This window comes from Salmo trutta, chromosome 26 (genome assembly GCF_901001165.1).
Source record: "Salmo trutta chromosome 26, fSalTru1.1, whole genome shotgun sequence".
Classification (NCBI taxonomy): domain Eukaryota; kingdom Metazoa; phylum Chordata; class Actinopteri; order Salmoniformes; family Salmonidae; genus Salmo; species Salmo trutta.
Window position 1 is genome coordinate 34,548,607 of NC_042982.1, and position 27,978 is coordinate 34,576,584.

General features: G+C 45.3%; 1 protein-coding gene across 4 annotated transcripts in view; it reads right to left on the reverse strand.

Annotated features, from left to right (window-relative positions):
* The window catches only part of robo2 (roundabout, axon guidance receptor, homolog 2 (Drosophila)), a 555,672-nt gene extending 527,957 nt beyond the window's left edge, over positions 1-27,715 (reverse strand). The window contains exon 1 of one of the 4 annotated variants that reach the window (XM_029715771.1): positions 27,060-27,715. In XM_029715771.1, coding sequence (XP_029571631.1) covers positions 27,060-27,183 — 124 coding nt within the window. In that variant the 5' untranslated portion in view covers positions 27,184-27,715. The remainder of the gene's footprint in view (positions 1-27,059) is intronic. The other 3 variants (XM_029715772.1, XM_029715774.1, XM_029715773.1) reach the window with 3 other exon arrangements.
* Between the last annotated feature and the right edge of the window lie 263 nt (positions 27,716-27,978).

Consider the following 27,978-nt stretch of genomic DNA (forward strand, 5'->3'; position numbering starts at 1 on the left):
GGAGCAGCAACCCATGCTCTCCTCAGGCCTGTGCCAATTCTATAACCATCTTTCTCTCTCTCTCTCTCTCTCTCTCTCTCTCTCTCTCTCTCTCTCTCTCTCTCTCTCTCTCTCTCTCTCTCTCTCTCTCTCTCTCTCTCGTGCCTTGAGGTTTATGGATCTTCCAGTCCTCCATAACTCTGGCGTTGCCCTCTGCTCTGCCCTGCCAGGTTCAGGGTGAGAGATTTGGCTTGGTGGGGCTCCAGGACCTCAGTGAGCCTCTCTTTCATGCCCGCTGCCCCTCTGCAAGCTGTTCATGTGTTGCCCATTGTGTTTCATCCCTCTGTGTTCATCTATCTAAAAACATACTGTGTCTGTTGGACAGCCAGAGTCCTGGGCAGCCTCCGTGGGCGAAGACCACAGGAGATTCTTATCCACCTCTACTATGGCCTTTCCATCTGTTTGGTACTGAACCTGGGCAGCTGCTCACTGCTATTGTTGGGCGTCATCACAAGACAGACCAAGACCTTCCCAGGAGCCCTGGTTGAGAGTGTGTGTGTGTCTCTGCATGTGTGTGTGAAGGCCAGAGAGCGAGAGTGGGGCCAAGGCCTGGCTAAGGCTACAGTCTTTGTTGTGGTAGCCTTTCCTGGAACGTTTCTAGAACCAGAAGTGTCCATAGAGCATGCTGAGAGCCCTCATGCCATCCCACTAGACCTGGCTCCAATCACACAAACAACTCTCCTTCCGTCCTATAATAATAATAATATGAATAATGTATTCAACATATATAGCTTTTCAAAGAATCTCAGCGCTTCAAGGCACAAAAAAAGACACAAAAAACAAGTAATTAAAAAAAATCTTCATGACATGGACAGTCATTAGAAAGTTCATGGCTTGAGTGGTCCTCTATGACCCAGGCTGAGAGAAAGAGAACAAAAACATTGCTTTACAAGTCTTTGTGAAAGAGTATAGCGAGATTTCAAGATTCAGTTGATTTTCTACTTAGCCAGATTCAGACAAAGTCATGGATATCATTTTTTATGTCTCTGCATGCATTCTGAAGATTATTGAAGTTAGCATATCGTTAGCTTAGCACAATTGCTTGAATTCTCCTGGTACACTAGCCAGCTGCTCTCAAAAGCAGGGAAATAGACCTAACTATTCCAAAACTGGGTGGATGGTCATTTGTAGTCTTACGAAGCTATATATAGTAATCAATATTTTATAAATTGGTTAATTTACTGATAATCATCAGAAACAAGCTTTTATCCACTTACCCATTCCGTCCTGTTGTCGCATAGAGATAGAGACTGCAACATTGTAGGTGTGCCGTTATGGCATCTGTGAGCAACCAGGCAGCATCATTGAGACAGATACAATGTTGCAATCTCTATCCATTTCTAATGATATGTTAACTTCAATAATCTCCAAACTGTACACAGAGACATTAAAATGGTTTCCATGAGTTTGTCTAACTCTGGGTCCGTAGAAGAACGTCCAAAATGTCAAAACCTCGTGGTATCCCTTTAAAGATTCCAATGGTGGACACTGTTATATTGCGCCAAGTCCACATTCTGAAAGACCTTTTCATCAAACTCCATCCCATTTACACACAGATGTGAATAGAATGCAATATGTCCACAGCATCCTTCTCATCAAACTGAAACCAGTTCTTATTGACTATGTTTCATACTGCTGCTAATTGGAGAGAAAATAAATAAAGATTCCATTGGAGCACTGGGGTCAGCTCTTGTAAAGCGCTGCATGAAAAACAAAAGGTTCTGTACAAAAGCTCTTGGAAATGTTGCTCTTCATGAAAATACAGTTGAAGAACGAGGTGTCCTTTCATTTGGGTTTTTTTACATTAAAAAATATGATATATTATAATATCTTAAATATGCATTTAAAATGTGCATGTCGCATAGCAACAGCAACTCTAAAACCTAGACTTCAGTGACTGAATTCTTCCTTTAACCAAAGCCTTGTTCAGTTAGACCCAGTTCAAGAAGGAGGGGTGAAGGTCCTCAGCCTTACCCTTGAAACAGCTCCCACACCACACCCACATGGGTACCAAACCTTGGTTCCCCTCTCCCCTCTCCCTGCTCCCCTCCAACCCCCTAGCCCCCCAGGCTGACCCAACCTGCTTCATAGAAGCCCTGTGTTCCCGGTCAGAGATCCCTTCTGCACCATTTAGCCCATTCTGTTCCTCCGTTCCACATTAACATTTCATCTGGTAATTATGCACACCAAACAGCTCCTACCGCACCAACCATGCCATTTCACTGTTAATCACAATGCTGAGGAACAAAGATAGAGAGAAGGAGTTGGAGAGGAGGGGAGAGGAGAGTGGAGGGGAGAGGAGAGAAGAGGAGATGAGGGGAGGGGAGAGGAGAGTTAGAGGAGAGGAGAGAAGAGGAGTTGAGGGGAGGGGAGGGGAGGGGAGAGGAGAGTTAGAGAAGAGGAGAGGAGATGAGAGAAGAGGAGAGGAGGGGAGAGGAGAGTTAGAGGAGAGGAGAGAAGAGGAGAGGAGAGAAGAGGAGATGAGGGGAGGGGAGAGGAGAGTTAGAGAAGAGGAGAGGAGAGAAGAGGAGATGAGGGGAGGGGAGAGGAGAGTTAGAGGAGAGGAGAGAAGAGGAGATGAGGGGAGGGGAGAGGAGAGTTAGAGGAGAGGAGAGAAGAGGAGAGGAGAGAAGAGGAGAGGAGGGGAGAGGAGAGTTAGAGGAGAGGAGAGAAGAGGAGAGGAGAGGAGAGAAGAGGAGAGGAGGGGAGAGGAGAGGAAGAGGAGAGGAGAGAAGAGGAGATGAGGGGAGGGGAGAGGAGAGTTAGAGAAGAGGAGAGGAGAGAAGAGGAGATGAGGGGAGGGGAGAGGAGAGTTAGAGGAGAGGAGAGAAGAGGAGATGAGGGGAGGGGAGAGGAGAGTTAGAGGAGAGGAGAGAAGAGGAGAGGAGAGAAGAGGAGATGAGGGGAGGGGAGAGGAGAGTTAGAGGAGAGGAGAGAAGAGGAGATGAGGGGAGGGGAGGGGAGGGGAGAGAAGAGGAGATGAGGGGAGGGGCTTCTGCATTACAACACCACCTACGTGTGCACTTTCTGCCTTTTTTTACATTCAACTTCCTACATTTTGCTGCCATGAATAATAAAAAAATGTTGATTCTTAAATCATGAAAGATTAATGTGTGAATGATACATAATTAAGCAGTTTAATTCTAGGCTTTCTGACGCATTCCTCATTCAATTATTATTTTATTGGTTGAAGACAATAGGAGGAGTCTGAAAAGATGAATCAGATCTGAGAACTGGAGCACTGATGGGCAGATGAAACACGTCCCTTGTTTGTCTGTGGGTGTGTGTAGTTGACTGTGTGACGGTGTGTATGAATGTGTGCCAGTATGAGCTATAGTCTACAACTAGAGATGATGTACATGTATTTACACCCTACAAACCAGTGGACAGTGCTTTGTCATGATTCACAACACAGTTATACCGTGACTTGCGAAAGTATTCACCCCCCTTGGCATTTTTCCTATTTTGTTGGAAATAAAATTGAAAATAAAATTGATTTGGGGGGGGGGGGTTGTATCATTTGATTTACCCAACATGCCTACCACTTTGAAAATGCAAAATATGTTTTATTGTGAAACAAACAAGAAATAAGACAACAACAAAAAAAACTTGAGCATGCATAACTATTCACCCTCCCAAAGTCAATACTTTGTAGAGCCACCTTTTGCAGCAATTACAGCTGCAAGTCTCTTGGGGTATGTCTCTATAAGCTTGTCACATCTAACCACTGGGATTTTTGCACATTCTTCAAGGCAAAACTGCTCCAGCTCCTTCAAGTTGGATGGGTTTCGCTGGTGTACAGCAATCTTTAAGTCATACCACAGATTCTCAATTGGATTGACGTCTGGGCCTTAAATGTTTCTCCTTAAACCACTCGAGTGTTGCTTTAGCAGTATGCTTAGAGTCATTGTCCTGCTGGAAGGAGAACCTCCGTCCCAGTCTCAAATCTCTGGAAGACTGAAACAGGTTTCCCTCAAGAATTTCCCTGTATTTAGCACCATCCATCATTCCTTCAGTTCTGACCAGTGTCCCAGTTCCTGCCGATGAAAAACATCCCCACAGCATGATGCTGCCACCACCATTCTTCACTGAGGGATGATGTTCTCGGGGTGATGAGAGGTGTTGTGTTTGCGCCAGAGATCGCGTTTTCCTTGATGGCCAAAATTTTTGTCTCATCTGACCAGAGTACCTTCTTACATATGTTTGGGGAGTCTCCCATATGCCTTTTGATGAACACCAAACATGTTTGCTTATTTTTTTCTTTGAGCACTGACTTTCTTCTGGCCACTCTTCCGTAAGCCCAGCTCTGTGGAGTGTATGGCTTAAAGTGGTCCTATGGACAGATACTCCAATCTCCACTGTGGAGCTTTCAGCTCCTTCAGGGATATCTTTGGTCTATTTGTTGCCTCTCTGATTAATGCCCTCATTGACTGACAGGTAAGTTATTGTGGGTGTCCCTTTCTTGGCAGGTTTGTTGTGGTGCCATATTCGTTCAATGTTTTTATAATAGATTTAATGGTGCTCCGTGGGATGTTCAAAGTTTCAGATATTTTTTTATAACCCAACCCTGCTCTGTACTTCTCCACAACTTTGTCCCTGACCTGTTTGGAGAGCTCCTTGGTCTTCATGGTGCCGCTTGCTTGGTGGTGCTCCTTGCATAGTGGTGTTGCAGAATCTGGGGCATTTCAGAACAGGTGTATATATACTGAGATCATGTGACAGATCATGTGACACTTAGATTGCACACAGGTGGACTTTATTTAACTAATTATGTGACTTCTTAAGTTAATTGGTTGCACCAGATCTTACTTTGGGACTTCATAGCAAAGGGGTTGAATACATATGCACGCACCACTTTTCTGTTTTTTTTTTTAGTTTTTTTGCATTTCACTTCACCAATTTGGACTATTTTGCGTATGTCCATTACATGAAATCCAAATAAAAATTAATTTAAATTACAGGTTGTAATGCAACAAAATAGGAAAAACCCGAAGGGGCATGAATACTTTTGCAAGGCATTGTAGTCCAGGAAACAAGCTGCGTTACAGTCAAGCTTGAACTTTGCTCCCCACATTCTTTTGTAATGCAACATTATGTATTTTTCACAAAATATGAACTGTACTACAAAGCCTTTGAAGGCTCCCTTTGAGAGAAGCCTTGGAACCAAACACAAGCCTCCAGCAGCTCATTACCGGTACCTGTTGTTTTAGGTGATGAATGTAAGCCATTATGCAATGAATAATAGCCGTCAGGAGGATGTATTACACACAGTGTGATAAAATGCCCATAAAACATCCAGCGCTTGCCAGTATCTCTGCTGCACACTAACATTAGCAAACTGATTATTTTATTGCTGGGTGGTTTCTTTACTATGGCAACCACTACTCCACAAGTCATTTCATGGTTCCAACAGCTGGTCCTGATACCACAAGGGAAATATCTGACCCAACTTCATCATTGTTCATTACAGAGCTCCATTAGATACACACACACACACACACACACACACACACACACACACACACACACACACACACACACACACACACACACACACACACACACACACACACACACACACACACAGTGTGACAGTGGTGTTTGACCTCAGATACTGTATAGAGCTCACCAACCATAACTCTCGTATCTATCGGAACATGTTTTCGGTCTAAATAAAGAAATAATGACAGTGTCCATGTTTGATATGATGTTCTTATACATAGATATATTGAATACCTGGCCACAATATAAGCACACAAATCATCTGCATATCACAGAATATTTAAACCATGCTCAGGCTGGTAACCGAGTGATGGTTATGGATGAGATAAGAGAGGCAGCATGTTTTAGACCTGGTAGGAGATGTGGAGACATGGAGACACAAGGAGAAAGGGAGGTCCTGGGAGGAGATGGAAACACAGAAAGGGAGGTCCTGGGAGGGGACGTGGAGACACAGGGAGGAGAAGTGGAGACATGGAGACACAAGGAGAAAGGGAGGTCCTGGGAGGAGATGGAAACACAGAAAGGGAGTTCCTGGGAGGGGACGTGGAGACACAGGGAGGAGAAGTGGAGACATGGAGAGTGAGGTCCTGGGAGTAGACATGGAGACACAGGGAGGGAGGTCCTGCCGTGGCTGCTGCTTGTCTACCCAGACTCCTCTGCTCCCTCTTTAATTAGTACCCAGAGGAGGAGGGACGGGGGATGTGAGGGCGACCAAGTACCTCACAAATACCGTACTGTAGAAAAATTGCAAAAGCCAGACAATATCAATATACCATGGGGTTTATAACAACAGATATTTGTTAACAGATATCTCTTGATATTTGACAGAGAGACACAGCGGTTGACAGAGAGAACATACAATGAAAAAACACTCCATGTGGGTGATCATGGCTTTGTGTGAGCATTTAACACAGTCTAAAGAGGTAATAACTGTCTATCACGCCTCCATCAAAAACAACATCTCTCTTCTTAGCGTGATAAATAGAGACAAGAGAGAACAGGAGAGAACAATGGTGGGGGTCTCTAAAGACCCCCAGCCTTGTGTTTAATACCAGACAAACATCATGGAGGAGCTCATTTAGACTGAAGGACTCTAGATAGAGCTGTAAGATGGTGTGCTGCTGCGTGCAGCTGAGACCATCAGCAGCCTAAAGGCAGCATTTCCCTTTCAAAGAGTAATTAAGCCTTGCATTATTAAAACTAAGGGTGTTTCCCTGGTAATGATCAACACTGTGTCACACGTAGTAATACTGTATGAAAGCATCGCATCTAATACGTCCATGTTTTAAGATTTGTCAACATAATAATAAATAAAAACTGACAGATTTTTAAAGCACTAAAATATGTTAAACCTAATCCTGTCATGCAAAATTGACACTCATACGTCATCTGTTTAAATACAGTAAAGCTGGTTTAATGTAAGCAACTCATAGTAATAAACTAGTAATCCTGTAAATTGGGGTAAAGAGAGAGACCACATTTGAAATATAAAACTCCCCCACAATTCCAGACCAACCCCCAACCTTCCATGTTGGCAGATAGAGGTGGAGGATAGGATGCATGGGATTACTCCCCATGAGGGACTGACATGTTTCAGCTCTCCCTTTTCAGGTAAAAGTCTAATAAACTGGGTCAACATGCATGATGCTGGAGTGAAGAATGAATACCAGACTATTGCAGTACAGACAGTGTGGTGGGGGGGTCCAGAGGTGGATCTACAGTACAGACAGTGGGGTGGGGGGGTCCAGAGCTGGATCTACAGTACAGACAGTGGGGTGGGGGGGGTCCAGAGCTGGATCTACAGTACAGACAGTGGGGTGGGGGGGTCCAGAGCTGGATCTACAGTACAGACAGTGGGGTGGGGGGGTCCAGAGCTGGATCTACAGTACAGACAGTGGGGTGGGGGGGTCCAGAGGTGGATCTACAGGACATACAGTGGGGTGGGGGGTCCAGAGCTGGATCTACAGTACAGACAGTGGGGTGGGGTGGGGGGGTCCAGAGCTGGATCTACAGTACAGACAGTGGGGTGGGGGGGTCCAGAGCTGGATCTACAGTACAGACAGTGGGGTGGGGGGGTCCAGAGCTGGATCTACAGTACAGACAGTGGGGTGGGGTGGGGGGGTCCAGAGCTGGATCTACAGTACAGACAGTGGGGTGGGGGGGTTCAGAGCTGGATCTACAGTACAGACAGTGGGGTGGGGGGGGGGGGGTCCAGAGCTGGATCTACAGTACAGACAGTGGGTTGGGGGGGGGGGGTCCAGAGCTGGATCTACAGTACAGACAGTGGGGTGGGGGGGGGGTCCAGAGCTGGATCTGCAGTACAGACAGTGGGGTGGGGGGGGTCCAGAGCTGGATCCACAGTACAGACAGTGGGGTGGGGGGGGGGGGGTCCAGAGCTGGATCTACAGTACAGACAGTGGGGTGGGGGGTCCAGAGCTGGATCTACAGTACAGACAGTGGGGTGGGGGGGGTCCAGAGCTGGATCTACAGTACAGACAGTGGGGTGGGGGGGTCCAGAGCTGGATCTACAGTACAGACAGTGTGGTGGGGGGGTTCAGAGCTGGTAGCAAAGAAGAGACAGATTATTATTTCCCTGGTGTCTGTGAGCTACTGCTGAGGCTAGTGGGTGGAGGGGTGAGGGGGGACTCTGCAATTTATTATCCTCCAGCAATTAACAGAGAAGCGTTGTGGGCTCCTTGATTATGGGATGTTTAAAAATGGAAGAGATAAGAGACTGAGGCTGAGCCCCCAGATGTAATAGCCTTTTCTCTGGTAGGCAGTAAGAACTGGCTGCAGGCGGAGGAGATAGCAGGTGCACCGATAGTCTTTCCCAGTCAGACAAGTTGAGCCCAGACAGGCAGCCCTGCACTGATCCACTAGTGATAAAAGCTGTCAATCAGGCCCTGTACTTGATTAATTAATGACATGGACATTAAGGAGAGATGAGATCAAACGGTTACAACTCATAGCAGGGGAAGAACGGATTCATGGGCAGGGAGCATTGTATCATGTCAGATGACGTCACTCCTATGTAACGCTCGTCCCTCAACCGATCTGACGTGAGACAATGGGGGAGAGAGATGGAATAGAACTCAGTGTCAGCTAACGACACAAAGGAAGAACCATGGCAGCTAGTTCAACCCTATCAGGGAGGTAAGTGGTCCCTATAAATCAGATGCTTTGATTGGCTGGCTGGCTGGCCCTGGTCATGTTTGCTATTGGGTCAAGGTCAGAGAGGAGTCTGTCAGTGTCTCATGGCTCTGTTCAGACAGTCTGATGAGGGATCTGGCAGTGTGTGTGCCCCGTACCCTTAGCTGTCATATCAGTCTATTTTTCTAGATCTTGACTCTAAAGCTTTCAAACTGGACTGTAGTGCAGCGTGAAAGATGGATGACACAAAAGAGGCCCAGTCCAAGTGTGTGACACATGCAATAACACAAACCACTGTCTACCCACACAACTTGTAGTGATGGTGTGAGTCAAAGGATGTCAAAGCATGAAGGTTTGACATTTAAACATTCTGATGCAAACACTGATCATAGACACAATGGCACTCAAAAAAACACAGCCTCACCAACAAAATATCTAAGTCTACCATTGATTCCTCTTATCCTTATCTCTCCTTGTTTTACCTCACCTGCTCCTTGATTCCTATTCACCAACTGTCCTTGAAGACTGGTCTTCCAGCTGGAAGGAACACACTGGGACTAATCCACTCTCCGTCTCTATCCCACTCTCTTCAGAGTAACACAGTTTACAGTTAACCCCAATGACTCCAGCAAAAATTATGTTTAACTTATTAATGTCTGCTGCTGATTGAGATAAAACCAGCACTGTCTGTCTCCTCCCTCCATCTCCCCTACCCCTCTGGAGTAGATTTATCTGGGTAGGGAACAAGGGAAGATAAAGGTCTAGCAAGCACAGAGCTCTCTCTCTAATCGGAGCCGCAGTGTTTGACTGAGCTGGAACTGGGGTGACGTTGAGAGCAGATAAAACAGGCTGTGATTGGGATCAGGAGTTTGATGCTGAGTGTAAGATTGTAACACAGAGACAGAGACGTCAGCCCTGAAAGGGACAGAGTTTGTGTCTGTGTGCCTGTCTACTGGATCATGGTGCTGTGGAGCTGGTCAGACAGAGTCCCAGTAGAGACAATGTGGAGCTGGTCAGACAGAGTCCCAGAAGAGACAATGTGGAGCTGGTCAGACAGAGTCCCAGTAGAGACAATGTGAAGCTGGTCAGACAGAGTCACAGTAGAGACACTGTGGAGCTGGTCAGACAGAGTCCCAGTAGAAACAACTTGGAGCTGGTCAAAGAGAGTCCCAGTGGAGACTGTGAAGCTGGTCAGAGAGAGTCCCAGTAGAGACACTGTTGAGCTGGTCAGACAGAGTCCCAGTACAGACAATGTGAAGCAGGTCAGAGAGAGTCCCAGTAGAGACACTCTGGAGCTGGTCAGACAGAGTCCCAGTAGAGACACTGTGGAGCTGGTCATACAGAGTCCCAGTAGAGACAATGTGAAGCTGGTCAGAGAGTCCCAGTAGAGACAATGTGAAGCAGGTCGGAATGAGTCCCAGTAGAGACAATGTGGAGCTGGTCAGACAGAGTCCCAGTAGAGACAATGTGGAGCTGGTCAGATAGAGTCCCAGTAAAGACATTGTGAAGCTGGTAAGATAGAGTCCCAGTAGAAACACGGTGGTGCTGGTCAGAGAGAGTCCCAGTAGAGACATTGTGGAACTGGTCAGACAGAGTCCCAGTAGAGACTGTGAAGCTGGTCAGAGAGAGTCCCAGTAGAGACAGTGTGGAGCAGGTCAGATAGAGTCCCAGTAGAGACAATGTGATGCAGGTCAGAGAGAGTCCCAGTAGAGACATTGTGGAGCAGGTCAGAGATAGTCCCAGCAGAGACACTCTGGAGCTGGTCAGACAGAGTCCCAGTAGAGACAGTGTGGAGCTGGTCAGACAGTCCCAGTAGAGACTGTGAAGCTGGTCAGAGAGCGTCCCAGAAGAGACAATGTGGAGGTGGTCAGACAGAGTCCCAGTAGAGACACTGTGAGCTGGTCAGACAGAGTCCCAGTAGAGACAATGTGATGCAGGTCAGAGAGAGTCCCAGTAGAGACAATGTGGAGCTGGTCAGACAGAGTCCCAGTAGAGACATTGTGAAGCTGGTCAGAGAGAGTCCCAGTAGAGACAATGTGGAGCTGGTCAGACAGAGTCCCAGTAGAGACACTGTTGAGCTGGTCAGACAGAGTCCCAGTAGAGACATTGTGAAGCTGGTCAGACAGAGTCCCAGTAGAGACAATGTGAAGCAGGTCAGAGAGAGTCCCAGTAGAGACAATGTGTAGCTGGTCAGAGAGAGTCCCAGTAGAGACACTCTGAAGCTGGTCAGAGAGAGTCCCAGTAGAGACTGTGAAGCCTCTGCCAATTCTCTCCTAAGAGGTGCCTTCCTTTCTTCTGTCCTCCTAACTTCCCTGCAATTCAGAGAACAATGTGCTGCCATTACCTTGAGAGAGCCGCAGTAGGCTACACTTAAGCACTGTTTTCCTTTTTTCTCCTCCACTTAAACATGTGCAGCGGGTCTAAATGATTTACCATCAGGTTTCCTTTCCTACAGCCCTGCTGCAGCTCCATGCCTTAATTCTCCAGTGCTGTAGGAAGATGGGAGGGGGAGGGGCATGTCACTTAGTCTCTAGCTGACTTTGAAATCGCTGTGTAATACTCACCCTGTGTTGAAGAGCTTCAAACACACACGTGATGTCAAACACACATTCAACCAGAGGTTCACTTACACACATAGACTTTACCTCTCAAAACACCTACAAAAAAGAGAACATGTATGACATTTTCATTTAATCCCTATTTTGGTGGCAGACATTTACATGTCCACCAAACTTCAGACAATATTGGGATGAAAGTGAGAAAGGTGAAGTTCATAGGAAGGACCCTTTAGAGAAGGGGGTGGCAGGTAGCTTAGTGGTTAGTGTGTTGGACTAGTAACCGAAAGGTTGCAAGATCCAATCTCCGGGCTGACAAGGTAAAAATCTGTCGTTCTGCCCCTGAACAAGGCAGTTAACCCACTGTTCCTAGGCCGTCATTGAAAATAAGAACTGACTTGCCTAGTTAAATATTGGTGAAAAAAATACATAAGAAGACCCTTTAAAGAAGGTCATAGGAATAACCTTTAGAGAAGGTTGATTGAAGAACCTTTAGAGAAGGTCATCGGAAGAACCTTCATCTTCTTCGGGATTGGTGTCCCGTCCACGGGACGGTTGAGCTAATGTAGGCTAATGCAATTAGGAGGAGGTTGTAAGTAACAAGAACATTTCCCAGGACATAGACATATCTGATATTGGCAGAAAGCTTAAATTCTTGTTAATCGAACTGCACTGTACAATTTACAGTAGCTATTACAGTGAAAGAATACCATGCTATTGTTTGAGGAGAGTGCACAATTTTGAACATGAAAAGTTATTAATAAACAAATTAGGTACATTTGGGCATTCTTGATACAAAATATTGAACAGAAATGTAATGGTTCATTGGATCAGTCTAAAACGTTGCACATACATCTAAATTGCACCTGGACTGGAAAATACATTATGGCCTTTCTCATGCTGTCACAGTTGACTTGGACTGGTGTAAGGCGGAATCAGATGCAGGAGACAGGTGCTGGAGGTGAGTGTCCTTTTAATAATTTGACACACAAAACAGAAACCGCGAGGCACAGGGCGCTACAGACAGACTGCCTGGGAAAAACACATTCCCAATATTGCGAACAAAATATATATATAAGCGGCACAAAAAGGCACGGGGCGCAGCCCGGTAAATCCTCTCTTCGTGAAACTGTCAGAAACAAACCCGTAATAAAACACGGACCACCGTCCTGAGTGGACAATCAACAATCCCGCACAAAACCCCAACTGAAAACACACTAAATAAGGCCCCACTAATGACAGACACAAAACAGGTGCGGAACAGACAGACGAAACCAAAAGACACAGAACCAACGATCGGTGGCAGCTAATAGGCCGGCGACGACGACCGCCGAGCGCCGCCCGACCGAGGAGGGGCGCCACTTTCGTTGGATCCTGTGACACATGCATTTTAAAGATGATGGTACAAAAAAATACAAAAGAATGGTTGGTTTTTTCTTTGTATTATCTTTTACCAGATCTATTGTGTTATATTCTCCTACATTACTTTCACATTTCCACAAACTTCAAAGTGTTTCCTTTCAAATAGTACCAAGAATATGTATTTCCTTGCTTCAGGGCCTGAGCTACAGGCAGTTAGATTTGGGTATGTCATTTTAGAAGGTCATAGTAAGAACATTTAGAGAAGGAAATATAATGGAATAGAGTATAGTGCATGTATGGCCACTGCAGTCCCAATAGTGTGGCATGTTTAAACTTAATGAACTATTCATATACCTAGTCATCTAAAGCTACTGCAGCATAACCAGGAAGAAGAATAGAATGGGTGAAATGCAGAGCTGGAAAGCAGGGGAATTACAGTAGAGACAGACTAACCAACAGTGGGTCAGGGGAATTACAGTAGAGACAGACTAACCAACAGGGTAACAGTGGTCGTTGGGTCAGGGGAATTACAGTAGAGACAGACTAACCAGCAGGGTAACAGTGGTCGGTGGGTCAGGGGAATTACAGTAGAGACAGACTAACCAACAGGGTAACAGTGGTCAGTGGGTCAGGGGAATTACAGTAGAGACAGACTAACCAACAGGGTAACAGTGTAACGGCCTGGCCATAGAGAGGGGGTTTTGTTCTTTATTTTGGTTAGGCCAGGGTGTTACATTGGGTGGGCGTTCTATGTTCCTTTTTCTATGTTTTTGTATTTCTTTGTTTTGGGCCGTGTGTGTGTGGCTCCCAATTAGGCACAGCTGAAGCTCGTTGTTGCTGATTGGGAGTCACACATAAGGAGCATGTTTTTCCTTTGGGTTTTGTGGGTAATTGTTTCTGTTAGTGTTTTGCACCTGACAGGACTGTTTGGCTGTCGGTTTTCTTGTTTTGTTTGTATAGTGTTCTTTCTTTATTAAATATTCAATGATGAACACGAACTCCGCTGCACCTTGGTCTACTCTCTCTCACGACAGCCCTTACAAACAGTGGTCATTGGGTATGTGAAAGAACAGGAAGAACAGTATAAAAAGGCTTTTCTCATGAGCGCCGTTATAACACACACAATGAAATATTAATCTGTGATCACGCTGACCTATTTAGTCTTCCACCTTCCCTACTCACTGACTGGTCACCCACCGCCTGTCACTATGGATGTATGGAGAATGGTTTTACACACACTGGCTGTATCTGAAATGAATCACTCTTTCACTGCATTATATTCCCTGGCCTATTGTATGCTGGAAAGCTGCAGTGCAATGGGAAAACAGAATAACTTACACAGTGATTGGTATATCAAGGTTCCACATCTTTATGATAATGGTTTCTATTGGTTCCTATGTACCGTAGAGAGTAGCGCTAGCATTCTACAGAGTATAACCCATAGGACTGACGGAGGTATTTCAGCATATTACTATATAACATTGCATGCCACTGTACATGTCCTGTTCTACAGGAAAATGAGGCATCATCCGAGTCACCTGTGGTACTAAACTATACAGGTACATCTGTTCCTTCATCTGTTCATTTATACTGGCCTCTCAGCCGCTGTTGCACAGTAAGCTGTCACTGAGCAGCACAGATTTGTGTCGTGTGTAATCCTTCTGTACTTGATGATCTTCATTAATCAGAACGCTGTTCCAATATGCTAATTGCATGTTTCCTCATTACCAATGCACTTTGATTGCAAAAACATTTAGTCACCATTATTAATGAACTGAAGCAGCGTTGTCCGTACTGCATTATCCAAGTTGTCCGTACTGCATTATCCAGGTTGTCCGTACTGCATTATCCAGGTTGTCTGAATAAGTGCTTGAGGAACTTGGCTCTTTTTCAAAACACAGAGTAATGGCAGCACAAATGAGACAATCAGAGTTGTTCCTTGCCGTGCACAATGCCAGTCAGCAGCTATTAGTGTACAACTGGGATGGAACCTGCCCGTCAGATTGCTGCTCTGCAGTTTTGGCTCTGAGGTCTTTTGCAGTGTAACGGTAACACCTCTCCTGAGCTGGTCTTTATAAGCTGTGACAGTTTCCTCCAGCTTTCCATGCCACCTTGGAGACCCTGATTAGCCCTGCAAGAGTACTGGAGCAGCAGCTTCAGCCTCCAGTGATTCTGAACTAACTGGCCATGTTTATTCCCCTTTCATCAGCAGGGAGCTGCCATGTTTATTCCCCTTTCATCAGCAGGGAGCTGCCATGTTTATTCCCCTTTCATCAGCAGGGAGCTGCCATGTTTATTTCCCTTTCATCAGCAGGGAGCTGCCATGTTTATTCCCCTTTCATCAGCAGGGAGCTGGCCATGTTTATTCCCCTTTCATCAGCAGGGAGCTGCCATGTTTATTCCCCTTTCATCAGCAGGGAGCTGCCATGTTTATTCCCCTTTCATCAGCAGGGAGCTGCCATGTTTATTCCCCTTTCATCAGCAGGGAGCTGCCATGTTTATTCCCCTTTCATCAGCAGGGAGCTGCCATGTTTATTCCCCTTTCATCAGCAGGGAGCTGCCATGTTTATTCCCCTTTCATCAGCAGGGAGCTGCCATGTTTATTCCCCTTTCATCAGCAGGGAGCTGCCATGTTTATTCCCCTTTCATCAGCAGGGAGCTGCCATGCTTATTTCCCTTCCATCAGCAGGTATGAGTCCCTATGGGCCACAGACAGTATACGCAACCATATGTGTACAACTATTTACTGGGTAAAACTATGAGCTCCTGTACTTCACTTATGCAAATCATAAGGAATAATATAAATATATATATATTTATTGAATTATCATACAAATCTGCACTAATAAGTAACTCTGTGACATTCTACTTCAAGCTCATTTTTCATAGCTATTATACATAATTGGAAGAATTTTTGGGGGACAATACCATCAGGTATCTCTTCAATGTATATTACTGCAACACAATTAGTCCACACAGTAATTCTTCTATCAAAATATCCCCATCTCTCTTCAGTAGATATATTGTATTTGTAGGATAGAAGCTGTAGGGAGCCAGACAGTCATTCCTCTCAGCCATCTGCATATCCCTCTGAGATTAGTCTGGCTCCACATTCAAAAGGACAGAAAAATAAACAAACACATTGAGAAAGAAAGCAAAGCTCATTCTCCCACATTCTCCATTTGAATAATCCCAGGCTCTCTCTCCTGAAACGTTTCTCTATGGCGCTGCAAGTCTCTCATTTCACTTGGCAAGATGTCATGGTTAAATAGACAGCTTTGTGAATGAATGAAGAGATTAGGACACTATCTGTTTCGGCAACATAGGCCTGTACTATCTGTTCTGCTGTTTCTGCTGTCATTGAAAAGGGAATTTTTCCTTCCAAGAGGTGTTTTGCTGACTGCTTGGTGCCTGGGCTCTAAAACCGTTAAAAAAAGAGCTTGCAGAGTTGCATCTTCTAATCATCACAGTAATGCACTGGTGCTGATACCTAAATAAGATGTCTCCCCAGCTCCATGGATTAGAGCAGTGAAAAGATTCAACTGTCACACAGTTCTTCCCCACACCGAGAGACGGTGGGGAAACCATGCCTTTAAGAATGTGATATATCTGTTAGTCTCTCTCTTTCTCTCTCTCCCTCTCTCTCTCTCTCTCTCTCTCACTCTCTCCCTCAGTAAAGCTGCCAGATCAGGAAAGAAAGTGTGGCACCTGATTTCCTACCCTACAACATCCCTATCCATGCTTATTCTAATGTCCTCTCACCCCTAATCAAGTGTAAGTGTGTGCTGGATCATTAATGTGAGCTGACAGTCTATCACAGTGCTGTTTCCTTAGCTGAGTGGCCAAGGCAAAGCGCTGGCTGTTGTCTCTGATGGTTCCCCACAGCGCAGGGCTGGAGGAGAGTGGTGAGGAGGTGACATTTATAAACCACACCAGCCCTCTGCTGTCTCCACGAGCTGTCATCTGACAGAAGGCAGTTGTGTCCAACCGTGCTTCAGCCTTCTCTGTGAGCCAGGCACGTGCAGCGATAGAGGTCTGCCTGAGCACCTGTCCTTTTGTCCTTCTATGAGAAAAGTGCCCTTTCAGATTGGTGGTGTTATTTAATTATTAAATATTTAATTAACTTTTAATCTATTTTCTCTCTTATTTTTTAAATTAACATTATTGAAACTAGTTTATTTCAAATGTTTGAATGTTGGAAAATGCCCCCTCCCCTGCTTCTCTGCCCGGGTTGGCACGTTCACAGGTCCAACTGAGTCTTGTTTATAGATGCAGATGTGAAAAGATTTTGTCTCCAACTATTGAAAACACTATAAACACAAAATGAATTAGATAGAAATAGAGATGCAAGGCCTCCAAAGTTGCACAGCGGTCTAAGGCACTGCATCGCAGTGTTGCGGCATCACTACAGCCTGGGGTTCGATCCCAGGCTGTGTCATTACCGGCCGTAACCGGGAGTCCCATAGGGCGGTCCACAGTTTGCCCAGCATCGTCCGGGTTAGGGGAGGCTCATTGCGCTCTAGCGACAACTTGTGGCGGGCCGGGCGCCTGCAGGCTGACTCCAGTCATCAGTTGAACGGTGTTTCCTCCGACACATTGGTGCAGCTGGCTTCCGGGTTGACTGAGCTGGCTTCCGGGTTCACCTCTCCTGAGCCTGTTGGGGAGTTGCAGCGATGAGACAAGATTGTAATAACCAAATTGGGGACAAAAAGGGAGTAAAGAATATTTAAAAATAAAAAAATAGAGATGCAAAGTTGTTGGGAGGTCATAACACTGGCTTGGATTACACTCAGAAACAGCCAATAGAGACCAGAAGGAGCGGTGGGGTGTAATCTGTGAGATTTAAGGTGCGGTGAAGGTGAGGACGGAGCCAGGGTAGAGTGCGGAGTGACAGGTGATAAATACCAGCAGCATTTATTCACCACACTGATCTGAGGAAATTATTCCAAGCTCATGTCCCTGGGCACCCTCCCCCAGCTCCCTCGCCCTCCTCCTACCCCCCATCCCCCATCCCTCGTCCCAGCCCCCTGACCATGCCCTTCTCCCCAAAATTAGCTTTTCACCTTTAATTAGCCCATGTCTGGTTCTGCTCACCGTCCACAGCGTATTGCTGCCTACACCCAATAACACTAAAAACCTGTTTGGAGAAAACAAATGCCTTCTGCCTCCCTTTCTGAAGTGCGTTTAACAATGTCCTCGAGCCACCGTTTTCCATTGTGTGAGGAAGTTTCTGCAAACAAGACATCCATCAAATTGACAGACAAAACAAATTACACGGCGAACAGAACCTTAATGTGTCACCGAAGCTAATGGTGTCAAGGCTGGCTGCCAGTCGACCCAGACACTAGCTCTCTCCTCTCACTCTCTACCCTGGCCTGGTCTTTCAACTAACACATCTGCAGTTAAGTCTAGGTTCTAGGGAGATTACTATGTCTAAATAACATTAAGGCATTAACACCCTACTAACCATGAATCAAACCTGAATTCATGAAATTCCATTAACGCTTTGCTCCAAAGGCCGAGTGAGAGTGAGAGAGAGAGAGAGAGAGAGAGAGAGAGAGAGAGAGAGAGAGAGAGAGAGAGAGAGAGAGAGAGAGAGAGAGAGAGAGAGAGAGAGAGAGAGAGAGAGAGAGAGAGAGAGAGAGAGAGAGAGAGAGAGAGAGAGAGAGAGAGAGAGAGAGAGAGAGAGAGAGAGAGAGAGAGAGAGAGAGAGAGAGAGAGAGAGAGAGAGAGAGACAGAGACAGAGACAGAGACAGAGACAGAGACAGAGAGAGAGAGAGAGAGAGAGAGAAAGGCCTTCATTCAGGCGTGATGTATCTGTGCTGTAGTCTGAGATTATGCTGAGAATGAATGGTGCAGGCCTCCTAAAGCCAATAAAAGTGTAATTACATGCCTTGGGCCTGGGTGACAATGCCTGTGCAGGTGACAGCTATCAGGGAGAAAGGCAGGAAGGATTACCTTCACTTTTCATCTGGCTGTGGCTCTGTGGCTCTGTGGCATAAAAACCTCACTCTGCAGGGTCACCTTGGATGGAGCGCTACAATTTTACCAGTCATTAAACTCTTAATCGAGCCTCAGTCTACATGCTCCCACACCGTCATCTTTCACAATCGACCAAGGCTTCATATAACTTCTCTCTGTCATTACATACCCTGCACTTACAGTTGAAATAGTACAAATATATAACACTAGCAAAATCATTCCCAAAGACTAGACTGCAGTGGCACCGACAGTCTATTTAACTCCAATGTGATTCTACATTTTCTCATGTCCTCTCCGTCAAACTGAGTCACATCTATATATTTTATCCTTTGGGCCTGCACATTTCCTTCTGTGATATCTGAGGTCTTATTCAATAACTGTAATCAAACGATCAAGTTAATTTTCCAAAAGTTATTGTCTTGTGCCCAGGTAAAGTGTAGACTTTCCAGGGAGACTTTCCGGGTAAACTTGCGAGATCAGGCGGCTTGCGAGGCTAGGGCATCAGTGAGGAGAGGGGAGAACATGTTAATATTCCGAAGCACCAGCCATTACATACTCAGAGATTGGGAAATATTTTTCAAGGCAGGCAAAGCGACAATAAACATTCTAATTCAACACACAAACGTGCACAGGGGCCTAAAGCACCACTAAATATGAGTTTACAATACCATACACCAACACATGGAGAGGCCTTTCACAGGAGGAGGACGACATAGGCCAAGATTATCACAGTCACGCTCAGGTGTTCATTACACAATCACAGCCTTTCTCTAATTGAAATTCAGCCAGCATAAAATGGCAACGCTTCGCTACAAAAACAAGTGCTGCAATTTCTTTGATTTGCCTCTGTACACCTTGCAGAAAAAGAGACAGACTAACAAACCCTAACAAATTAATGACTGGTTCAAATGTGAGTATTTTAAAGTGCAAAATATCTCTACAGGACTTGTTTGCAACCATAGCACAAACCCCATCATTCAGACTCAGCCAGAATGTCTGAGGAGGTTCTGAGGAACTCTGAACAATAAGAGCTTCAGATGATGATTTGGTGTAGAAATAACCCATTGAATATGCCATATTTAAATAGGACTGATAACACAACTGTTATCTTAATCCATCAATCTGAGTAATGAGCACATGCATTAAATTCATTATTATGCACTATTAGTGGGTAAATGAAGGGCTTGGGGGTTAATTAGGTAGTGGGATAAGGACAGTGTTAATAATGCAGCACTAACACAGGACAGGTAATAACAGCTCTGAATGTCACCGAAGACTGGACTGATGAACTTCTGCTAGGGAAGTTAACTGAAATCTGATTTAGATTTCAAAATGTTTGATACCTCTCTGAACTCTGCAAATTGCTTGAGGTATATGACAATATACTGTACTGTGTTGCATTGGATTTTGTAGAGCGATAGGTAATGATGCTTTGTGGTGTACAGTGTTGCTTCCGTCCTTCTCCTTGCCCCAACCTGGTCACGAACCAGGGACCCTCTGAACACATCGACAACCATTACCCACAAAGCATCATTACTTATCGCTCTACAAAAGCCACGGCCCTTGCAAAACAAAGGAAACAATTACATCACGGTCTCAGAGCAAGTGACGCCACCAATTGAATGCTACTAGTGCGCACCGATAACTAGCTAGCCATTTCATATCTGATACAGAGGGTGCTTTACCGTTCCCTTCTACAGTACCATCCAGTCTGTCTCATCTGCATCCCAGGCCAGGTCTCCTGGAACAGAAAGCTGCTGTTGCTCCACACACAATATTGGACAAGACAGAAACATGGAACATTTAGAGGAGGCGAGAGTCAGCGTACGCCACGCCAGGCTTGCCAGCTGTGATAATGATGTATAATTTAATTGAAGCCTGTGCTTCTATCCTCCACAGAACTCAAACTCCTCTTCACCTGTCAATGCATTATTCAGGATAATGGTGACCCTGAAATTGTAAAAAAAGCTTCTTATCTGTTTAAAGTTTTATTACAGAGAGCAAAGAGAGACGGGTGGAGGGAGAGAGAGAGGGAGAGAGAGAGAGAGAAAGATGGAGGGGAGAGAAAGCAAGTCAGTAAAAGGAGCGAGTAAGAGAGAAAGACTGGTAAAGGAAAGAAAACGGAGAAGCATAAGTGTTATGTCCACTCTGAGGATTGCTGTTTTTGACCCTAGCAGCGTCATCACCTTGGCAACAGCAGAAAAAAATACACTAGGACAAAGTTAACTTTGTCTAAAGGCATCTTGGGATGTCTTGGATTGTTATATAAAGGGGAGATTTGAACCAGGGATGAGACAAATATTGTTAAAATGGCATTGGTTTACTTGAAAAACAGACAAGTCAACAATATCACCGCAACAAGAAAGATAATGTTCTCCATCACCGTCATCATCAACAACAACATTGCCATCATCATCAATTCCATAAGATGCAAATGCCAGTATATGAGGTCACCCCGTGCATTCCTTCCACATGATCTATGAGAGTCAGCTAACTGCAGGGGAAACAACCTCTATGTGCTGGGGACTCACTGAATAATGCAAAGATAAAGGAACAGCAATGGCTAACGTTCATAACAGAACTAGACATAGACAACTGACAATTATTACAGGGAGCAGAGACTTATACAGTCTATAATTGAACCTTACTTTATAGATGGGTTAGCTGACAAAGTCACGAAAACGATGTGTGTGCTTCCATGGGGCAGAAGTCAGCGTGTTGTTGTAATTCTGGATGGCCAGATTGCTAGCAACAATGACAAGAAACTGCCATCTGGGGAATTGTAAGTGGCTCATTTCAGCTCGTTTCATCATGTTCATGATACTGTGTCTTGTTTTGAGGTGTTTTGACTGATTTCATATCAATGACAGTATGGCTAAAATGCTCTAGCTAGCTAACCAACAACTGTAACGATGTATTTGAGAGACAACAAGTGCTCATTCTGCAAATGTATTTATGTTTTCAATAAACATTGGTGACGAAATATAGCTTACATGTTGTCAACAATCTAAGCCAACTCCGTCTATTTTGACCAAAAGTTGCGTAGGTTTGTTTCTAAACCTCCAACCCGTCTATATTGCCCTTAATGGTTTTCCAGTCACCAGGGTATGTTTAAGTGTATGTGTGTGTGTGTGTGTGTGTGTGTGTGTGGGTGTGTGTGTGTGTGTGTGTGTGTGTGGTGTGTGTGTGTGTGTGTGTGTGTGTGTGTGTGTGTGTGTGTGTGTGTGTGTGTGTACTTGCGGCAGTGAATGTGAGTATGCACCCCCGTAAAGTCACCACAGGCCCTGCGCTGTAGCCAAGGATAAAAAGGCCGGAGTGAAAGCGTATCTGGCAGTAAAACCCACCTGCTCCTATCCATCACACTATAGTGTCATATTTACTGTCTGAAACTCACCCATTAAAGACTGTTATTGTTAGGTGCAATTTCCACTGCAATTAGATGGAGGCTTCATTAGAGAGAGTGTGAGTGGAATGAGGCAATTATGGTGTACTGTATGACGGTGGGGGGTAGACCTGGGGAGGGAGAGCAGAGCTATCCAAAGCTATGGTGCTTTACACATTTATTTAATCAGTAATTCCATCTCTCAAGTCTATAATAGCTCCAAAAAACCAAGGGTTATGTTTCTGTTTCATTAAATAGAGGTTTATTGTTCTCTGCTTTGATTTATTTTTTATTGAAGAATCCTGGACCCTGTCACTGGCCCAGGCAGCATTTCATATTACTCATCCTAATCAAAACACTTTCACTTTACACTTTCACTAAATACAAACGTTTTGGACGGTATTCATGTTCAAAATTAGAATTTTCACATTGTGTGGATGGATAATACTTTACTGCGTTAGCTAATGGGGATCCTAATAAAAATGACAAATTATACTGTATAATATAGATGTACTGTACTACAGAATATAGAGGTACTGCAGAATATAGAGGTACTATAGAATATAGAGGTACTGCAGAATATAGAGGTACTATAGAATATAGAGGTACTATAGAATATAGAGGTACTGCAGAATATAGAGGTACTATAGAATATAGAGGTACTGCAGAATATAGAGGTACTATAGAATATAGAGGTACTATAGAATATAGAGGTACTATAGAATACCAATCCAGTCAAGCTACAGTACATCCTGCTCTGGTGTGTGTAGAGTCTACCTCATACAGAGAAACACATTCAGTCAAAGAAGTTATAATCCATCATAAAAAAAAACACTGAACTGCGTCAACTCTGGTAGAAAATGGACGAAAATAATTTAATTTCCCTATTCAGCCTTGTGGACCTATAGAGTCGTATGATGTGAGGTACTCAATGCCCAGGGAACACAACAAAATAAATGAAGAACACAATTTCCCTCACACGTGTTTGATATCACTTGTCTACCTATTGAATAATGGACCTCCCTGTTCTTGTCATGGCGGCTTGGCCCAATCTGTGATACCAGACACCATATGGGCAGGAAGTTGAGGGGAAATTCATAACTCTTCTACACAACCTGCTCTATAAATCTCCTCTTCCTTCTCCCATCCTCAACACAGACACTCAGTCACAGGAGAGCTGAGAGAGAGTGAGGGGAGGGAGAAAGAGAGAGAGAAAGGTGGGGGGAGAGAGGGAGATATAGAGAAAGAGAGAGAAAGAAAGAGAGAGATAGAGAGAGCAGTGCATTGCATTGCATACTGTAGTCTGTTGTGGTGTAGCATTACTCTTCCAGGGGTTGCCTCAGCTGGGTTCTCTTTAGTAAGTCAAAGGTCGGAGCAAGCAGGAAAAATGAGCCTCCAGAACCTGAGCGAGCTCACTTTTCATCTGTTGTACGTGGAGCTCAGTCTGTGATATCACAGCAAAGCCTTCCTCTCTCCCTCCCTCTCAACCAGCCCTAGCTGGTCTCATAGACAAGATGTAACATGGTAAATGAAAATCCAGGCATGGTTACGTAAGACAGAAGGTTACTTAAGGCAAAAACTAAAGAAGGGTGGTTGGTCGGGGTGGATGGGTTAGCGTTTAATGTGAACATCTAGCAATCTTTGCATGTTCAAATCTTATCACGGACAACTTTAGCATTTTGCCTAATTAGCAACTTTCACCCTTACATTAACCTAACCTTAACCCCTAACCCAGCGTTTCCAAAAACTTGGTCCTCGGGTTTAAGGTTAGGGTAGAGTCCTTCCAGACTCACATTAAGCATCTACAATCCAAAATTAAATGAAGAATCGGCTTCCTATTTCGCAACAAAGCCTCCTTCACTCATGCTGCCAAACATACCCTCGTAAAACTCACTGTCCGACAGATCCTTGACTTCGGCGATGTCATTTACAAAATAGCCTAAAACACTCTACTCGGCAAACTGGATGAGTCTGTCACAGTGCCATCCGTTTTATCACCAAAACCCCATATACTACCCACCACTGCGACCTGTATGCTCTCGTTGGCTGGTCCTCGCTTCATATTCGTCGCCAAACCCACTGGCTCTAGATCATCTACAAATCTCTGCTAGGTAAATCCCCGCCTTATCTCAGCTCACTGGTCACCATAGCAGCACCCACCCGTAGCACACACTCCAGCAGGTATATTTCACTGGTCATCCCTAAAGCCAACACTTCCTTTGGCCACCTTTCCTTCCAGTTCTCTGCTGCCAATGACTGGAAATAATTGTAAAAATCTCTAAAGCTGGAGTCTTATATCTCCCTCTCTAACTTTAAGCATCAGCTGTCAGAGCAGCTCACCGATCATTGTACCTGTACATAGCCCATCTGTAAATAGCCCATCCGTAAATTGCACACCCAACTACCTCATCCCCATATTGTTACTTATCCTCTTGCTCTTTTGCACCCCAGTATCTCTACTTGCACATCATTATCTGCACATCTATCACTCCAGTTTTAATGCTAAGTTGTAATTATTTTGCCTCTATGGCCTATTTATTGCCTTACCTCCCTACGCTTCTACATTTCCACACACTGTACATAGATTGTTCTGTTGTGTTATTGACTGTACGTTTGTTTATGTGTAACTCTGTGTTGTTGTTTTTGTCGCACTGTTTTTCTTTATCTTTGCCAGGTCGCAGTTGTGAATGAGAACTTGTTCTCAACTGGCCTACCTGGTTAAATAAAGGTGAAATAAAATACAAATAAAAAATAAAGTTTCCCAAACTCAGTCCTCAGGACCCCAAGGGGTGGACGTTTCAGTATTTTCCCTAACACTATACAGCTGATTCAAGTTATCAAAGCTTGATGATTAGTTGACTATTTGAATTAGCTGTGTAGTGCTGGGGGGGGGGATCTGAATACCATGCAGGTTGGAGAGGAGATGCAGCCTCTCCAGAGGAGGGATGACATTGAGTGGGTAACACCTCTGTAATCTGTACCATATCAAAACTGATATAAATGGGCTTGTCCTCAGGACAACCCTCTACATCAAGGTGACTCTATATTCACGAGCTAGACAGACATTGACATTGGATGACATTGGACTGAAATACAAAATAAATCAGCCAACTCCATCCCAAGCAGGTAATTGCAGCATACCCATAACATATTTAGTCATTCCACACTGATCTCACCACATTCATGGTTAAAATTACTATTTTCAAACGGGATATGGGGCTGAAATTCGGCATGTGTAGCTGTGCGGCTGCAGAGCTTGTGCTTGGTTATGGGGTGATTGGTCCAACTGCACACAGCACATAGCCAGGGGATACATGGCCTAATTACACTAGGGGAGGTCACTGGCCTCCGTTTCACCAGGGGATAAAGATTGCTGGGATATCACACTGGAGCTACTTTCCCACCAGAATTACATATTGCAATTCAGACACACAGTGGAGATATTCTGTCTCAAACCTTTTACAGATTACAATTCGGACACACACTTAAGATATTCTGTTTTAACCATTTTACAGATTACAATTCACACACACTGGAGATATATGCCTCAAACCTTTTACAGATTACAATTCAGACACTGGAGATATTCTGCCTCCACCCAACAGGGTTTCCCCTGTTTTTTCTTATCCTTTTCCCCTGACGATGGTCCCAATTTAAAGAAGGTTGGTATGTGTACTTGTTCTTATAAAATGAATATCTTAATCTCAAAATTCCTGCCTGCTTCTTCATTAGTAGTAAAACCACTATGGTATACCAGATGTTGCCACATCTAGACACCACATTGGAATAGCTGGGAGCCTCTCTCATGCAGAGGCAGAATAGTGAGGAGATTGTCTGTCTAAAAACCCATCCCTCATGTAAAGAATGTTTTAAACGTGCGTGAAATGGGAGTCTGGCAGGGGAGAAAAGAGGCACTTCAGAAGGAACTGCTCATCCATCGCTCAGTGTGAGCACACGCTGCACTATCTGAGAGACTGGTCAATGTCATTAACTCAGGAATCCTGTGCATTAATGATCTTCTATGGATGGGAGGAGAGTGTGGGAGCAGGAATGACAGCAGGGAGATGCGAGGGGAGGAATGAGTGAGAGATGGGAGAGAGAGAGGGTGAGAGGATGAGCAACGAGCGAGGGAGCAGTGGCGGGCGGGCGAGCAGGAGAGGAGGAATCATTAAATGGATGGTGGTGGTGACGAGCGAGGCTCTCTCTTTGAAGACAGGCACACTCCGCTAAGCAGGAGCCATGAGAGCTAACAACGCTGATGGGCTGCAGGGAGCATCTCCCAGCCTTCTCACGGATTCATCGGAGCAGCAGCACAAAGATTAGAGGTTTCTTTTAATCCAAAGGGGATTAAACGCTGAGGAGGAGGGAGAAGAGGGCTCCTGTGGAGGGTTAGAGAAATTATGAATACCTCTCCTCAGACTAGTGATCTGGGTCTTTAACACAGAATCCCAGATGCTTGGGTGTTCAGATTAGCCTTATCTGTCACACACTCCCCTGGGCTTTAAGAGATGGATTGAAGATGCACCTTCCCTCCTTCTCTCCCTCTCTCCCTTCGCTTGGTTTAAACACTTTCGTACTGTACATCTCGATTATGTCCCACCTGGAAATGCACACCCTGTGAAACTCATCACACACTGGCAGACCACAGTCTGCACACACACACACACACACACACACACACACACACACACACACACACACACACACACACACACACACACACACACACACACACACACACACACACACACACACACACACACACACACACAAACTTAAAAGCTTGGAGGATCAAATATGTAAATACATGTTCTATTGAGATAGAAATAAAAACACCATATTTAGCAAAAAGGCATCTAGCTACAACCAAAAGGTGTTCTCTGTCTTGGGGCAAGGGCAACACGGGATGGCAATGATGGGAAATGGCATCCATGTTTTCATCACTGTCCCACCCAAGATGTCTCACATTGGGTGCCCGTTGACCTCTCAATCAGCTCAATAAACACAGACTACGACAGACGAATCAAAGACCTCAAACCCAGACCATCAACCAAATCATCAAACATCCCAGCAGGTCATCACTTACCCCCCTTGTTCCATCTGGCTTTAGTCCTTGCCTGCTGGCTGAGCTCGGGACTGCCAAACAGCACCAAGAGAAACAAAACAAGTTCAAAAATTGAAAAAAATACAAACTTTTCCCTGGAAAACATGTCCAAGAGTTGCTCTTTGACCAAGTCCACTTTCACATGGCTGTGTTTCCCTCTGGTGCGGCGCGGCTGTGGCGCATGGTAACCCACACGTGGGCTGGCATCAGTCAGGCTGGAATCATCAGTGGGTCTCTGGCTCTGCCATACTGCTAGAGGCTGCCGAGGGCTGCTCTTCACTGGTCCTGGTCCTGAGGCTTTGGGCTGAGCCACATGTCTCCCCTCCTGGACGCCCCTGCCTCACCAGAGCGCACGGAGCCAGACAGAACACGCTATGGCACAGCTCAGCTCAGCAACGTGCTCCACTACTCTAATCTCTCTCTCACACACTCACTGTTGCCACCGCTGTCGACGCCGATGCTACCTCTACGGCTGCTGAGTTACTTCCTGCCCCCCCTCACTCCGGGTTTCAGAGGGAATTCATCTCACAGCGCTCTGACTCCGAACCCCACACAGCCCAGCCGAGGAGAAGAGGAAACGCAACCCACAGTCTGCCCTCTGGAGAGGGGTGTGTGGGGTAGCGGAGTGTCTGCTGGTGAGAAATAACACACAAACAGGCAGGCACGAGGACTGAGGGGAGCGCGAAGGAGAGGAACGAGTAGAAAAGGAGATCACACCCTGATCCTGATAGCCACGGCAGCTATACAGCTGCTCTTTAAAGAGCAAAAAGGCATTCACATTGAGCTGCTTGCATCCCACATCAGCCTGGCCAAGGTGTGCAGGAACAGGCTTTACTGGCAGAGCAGCACGAGGAGGAGGAGAGGAAGGAAGGAAGAAGAGAGGGAGGATGAGAGGAGATCT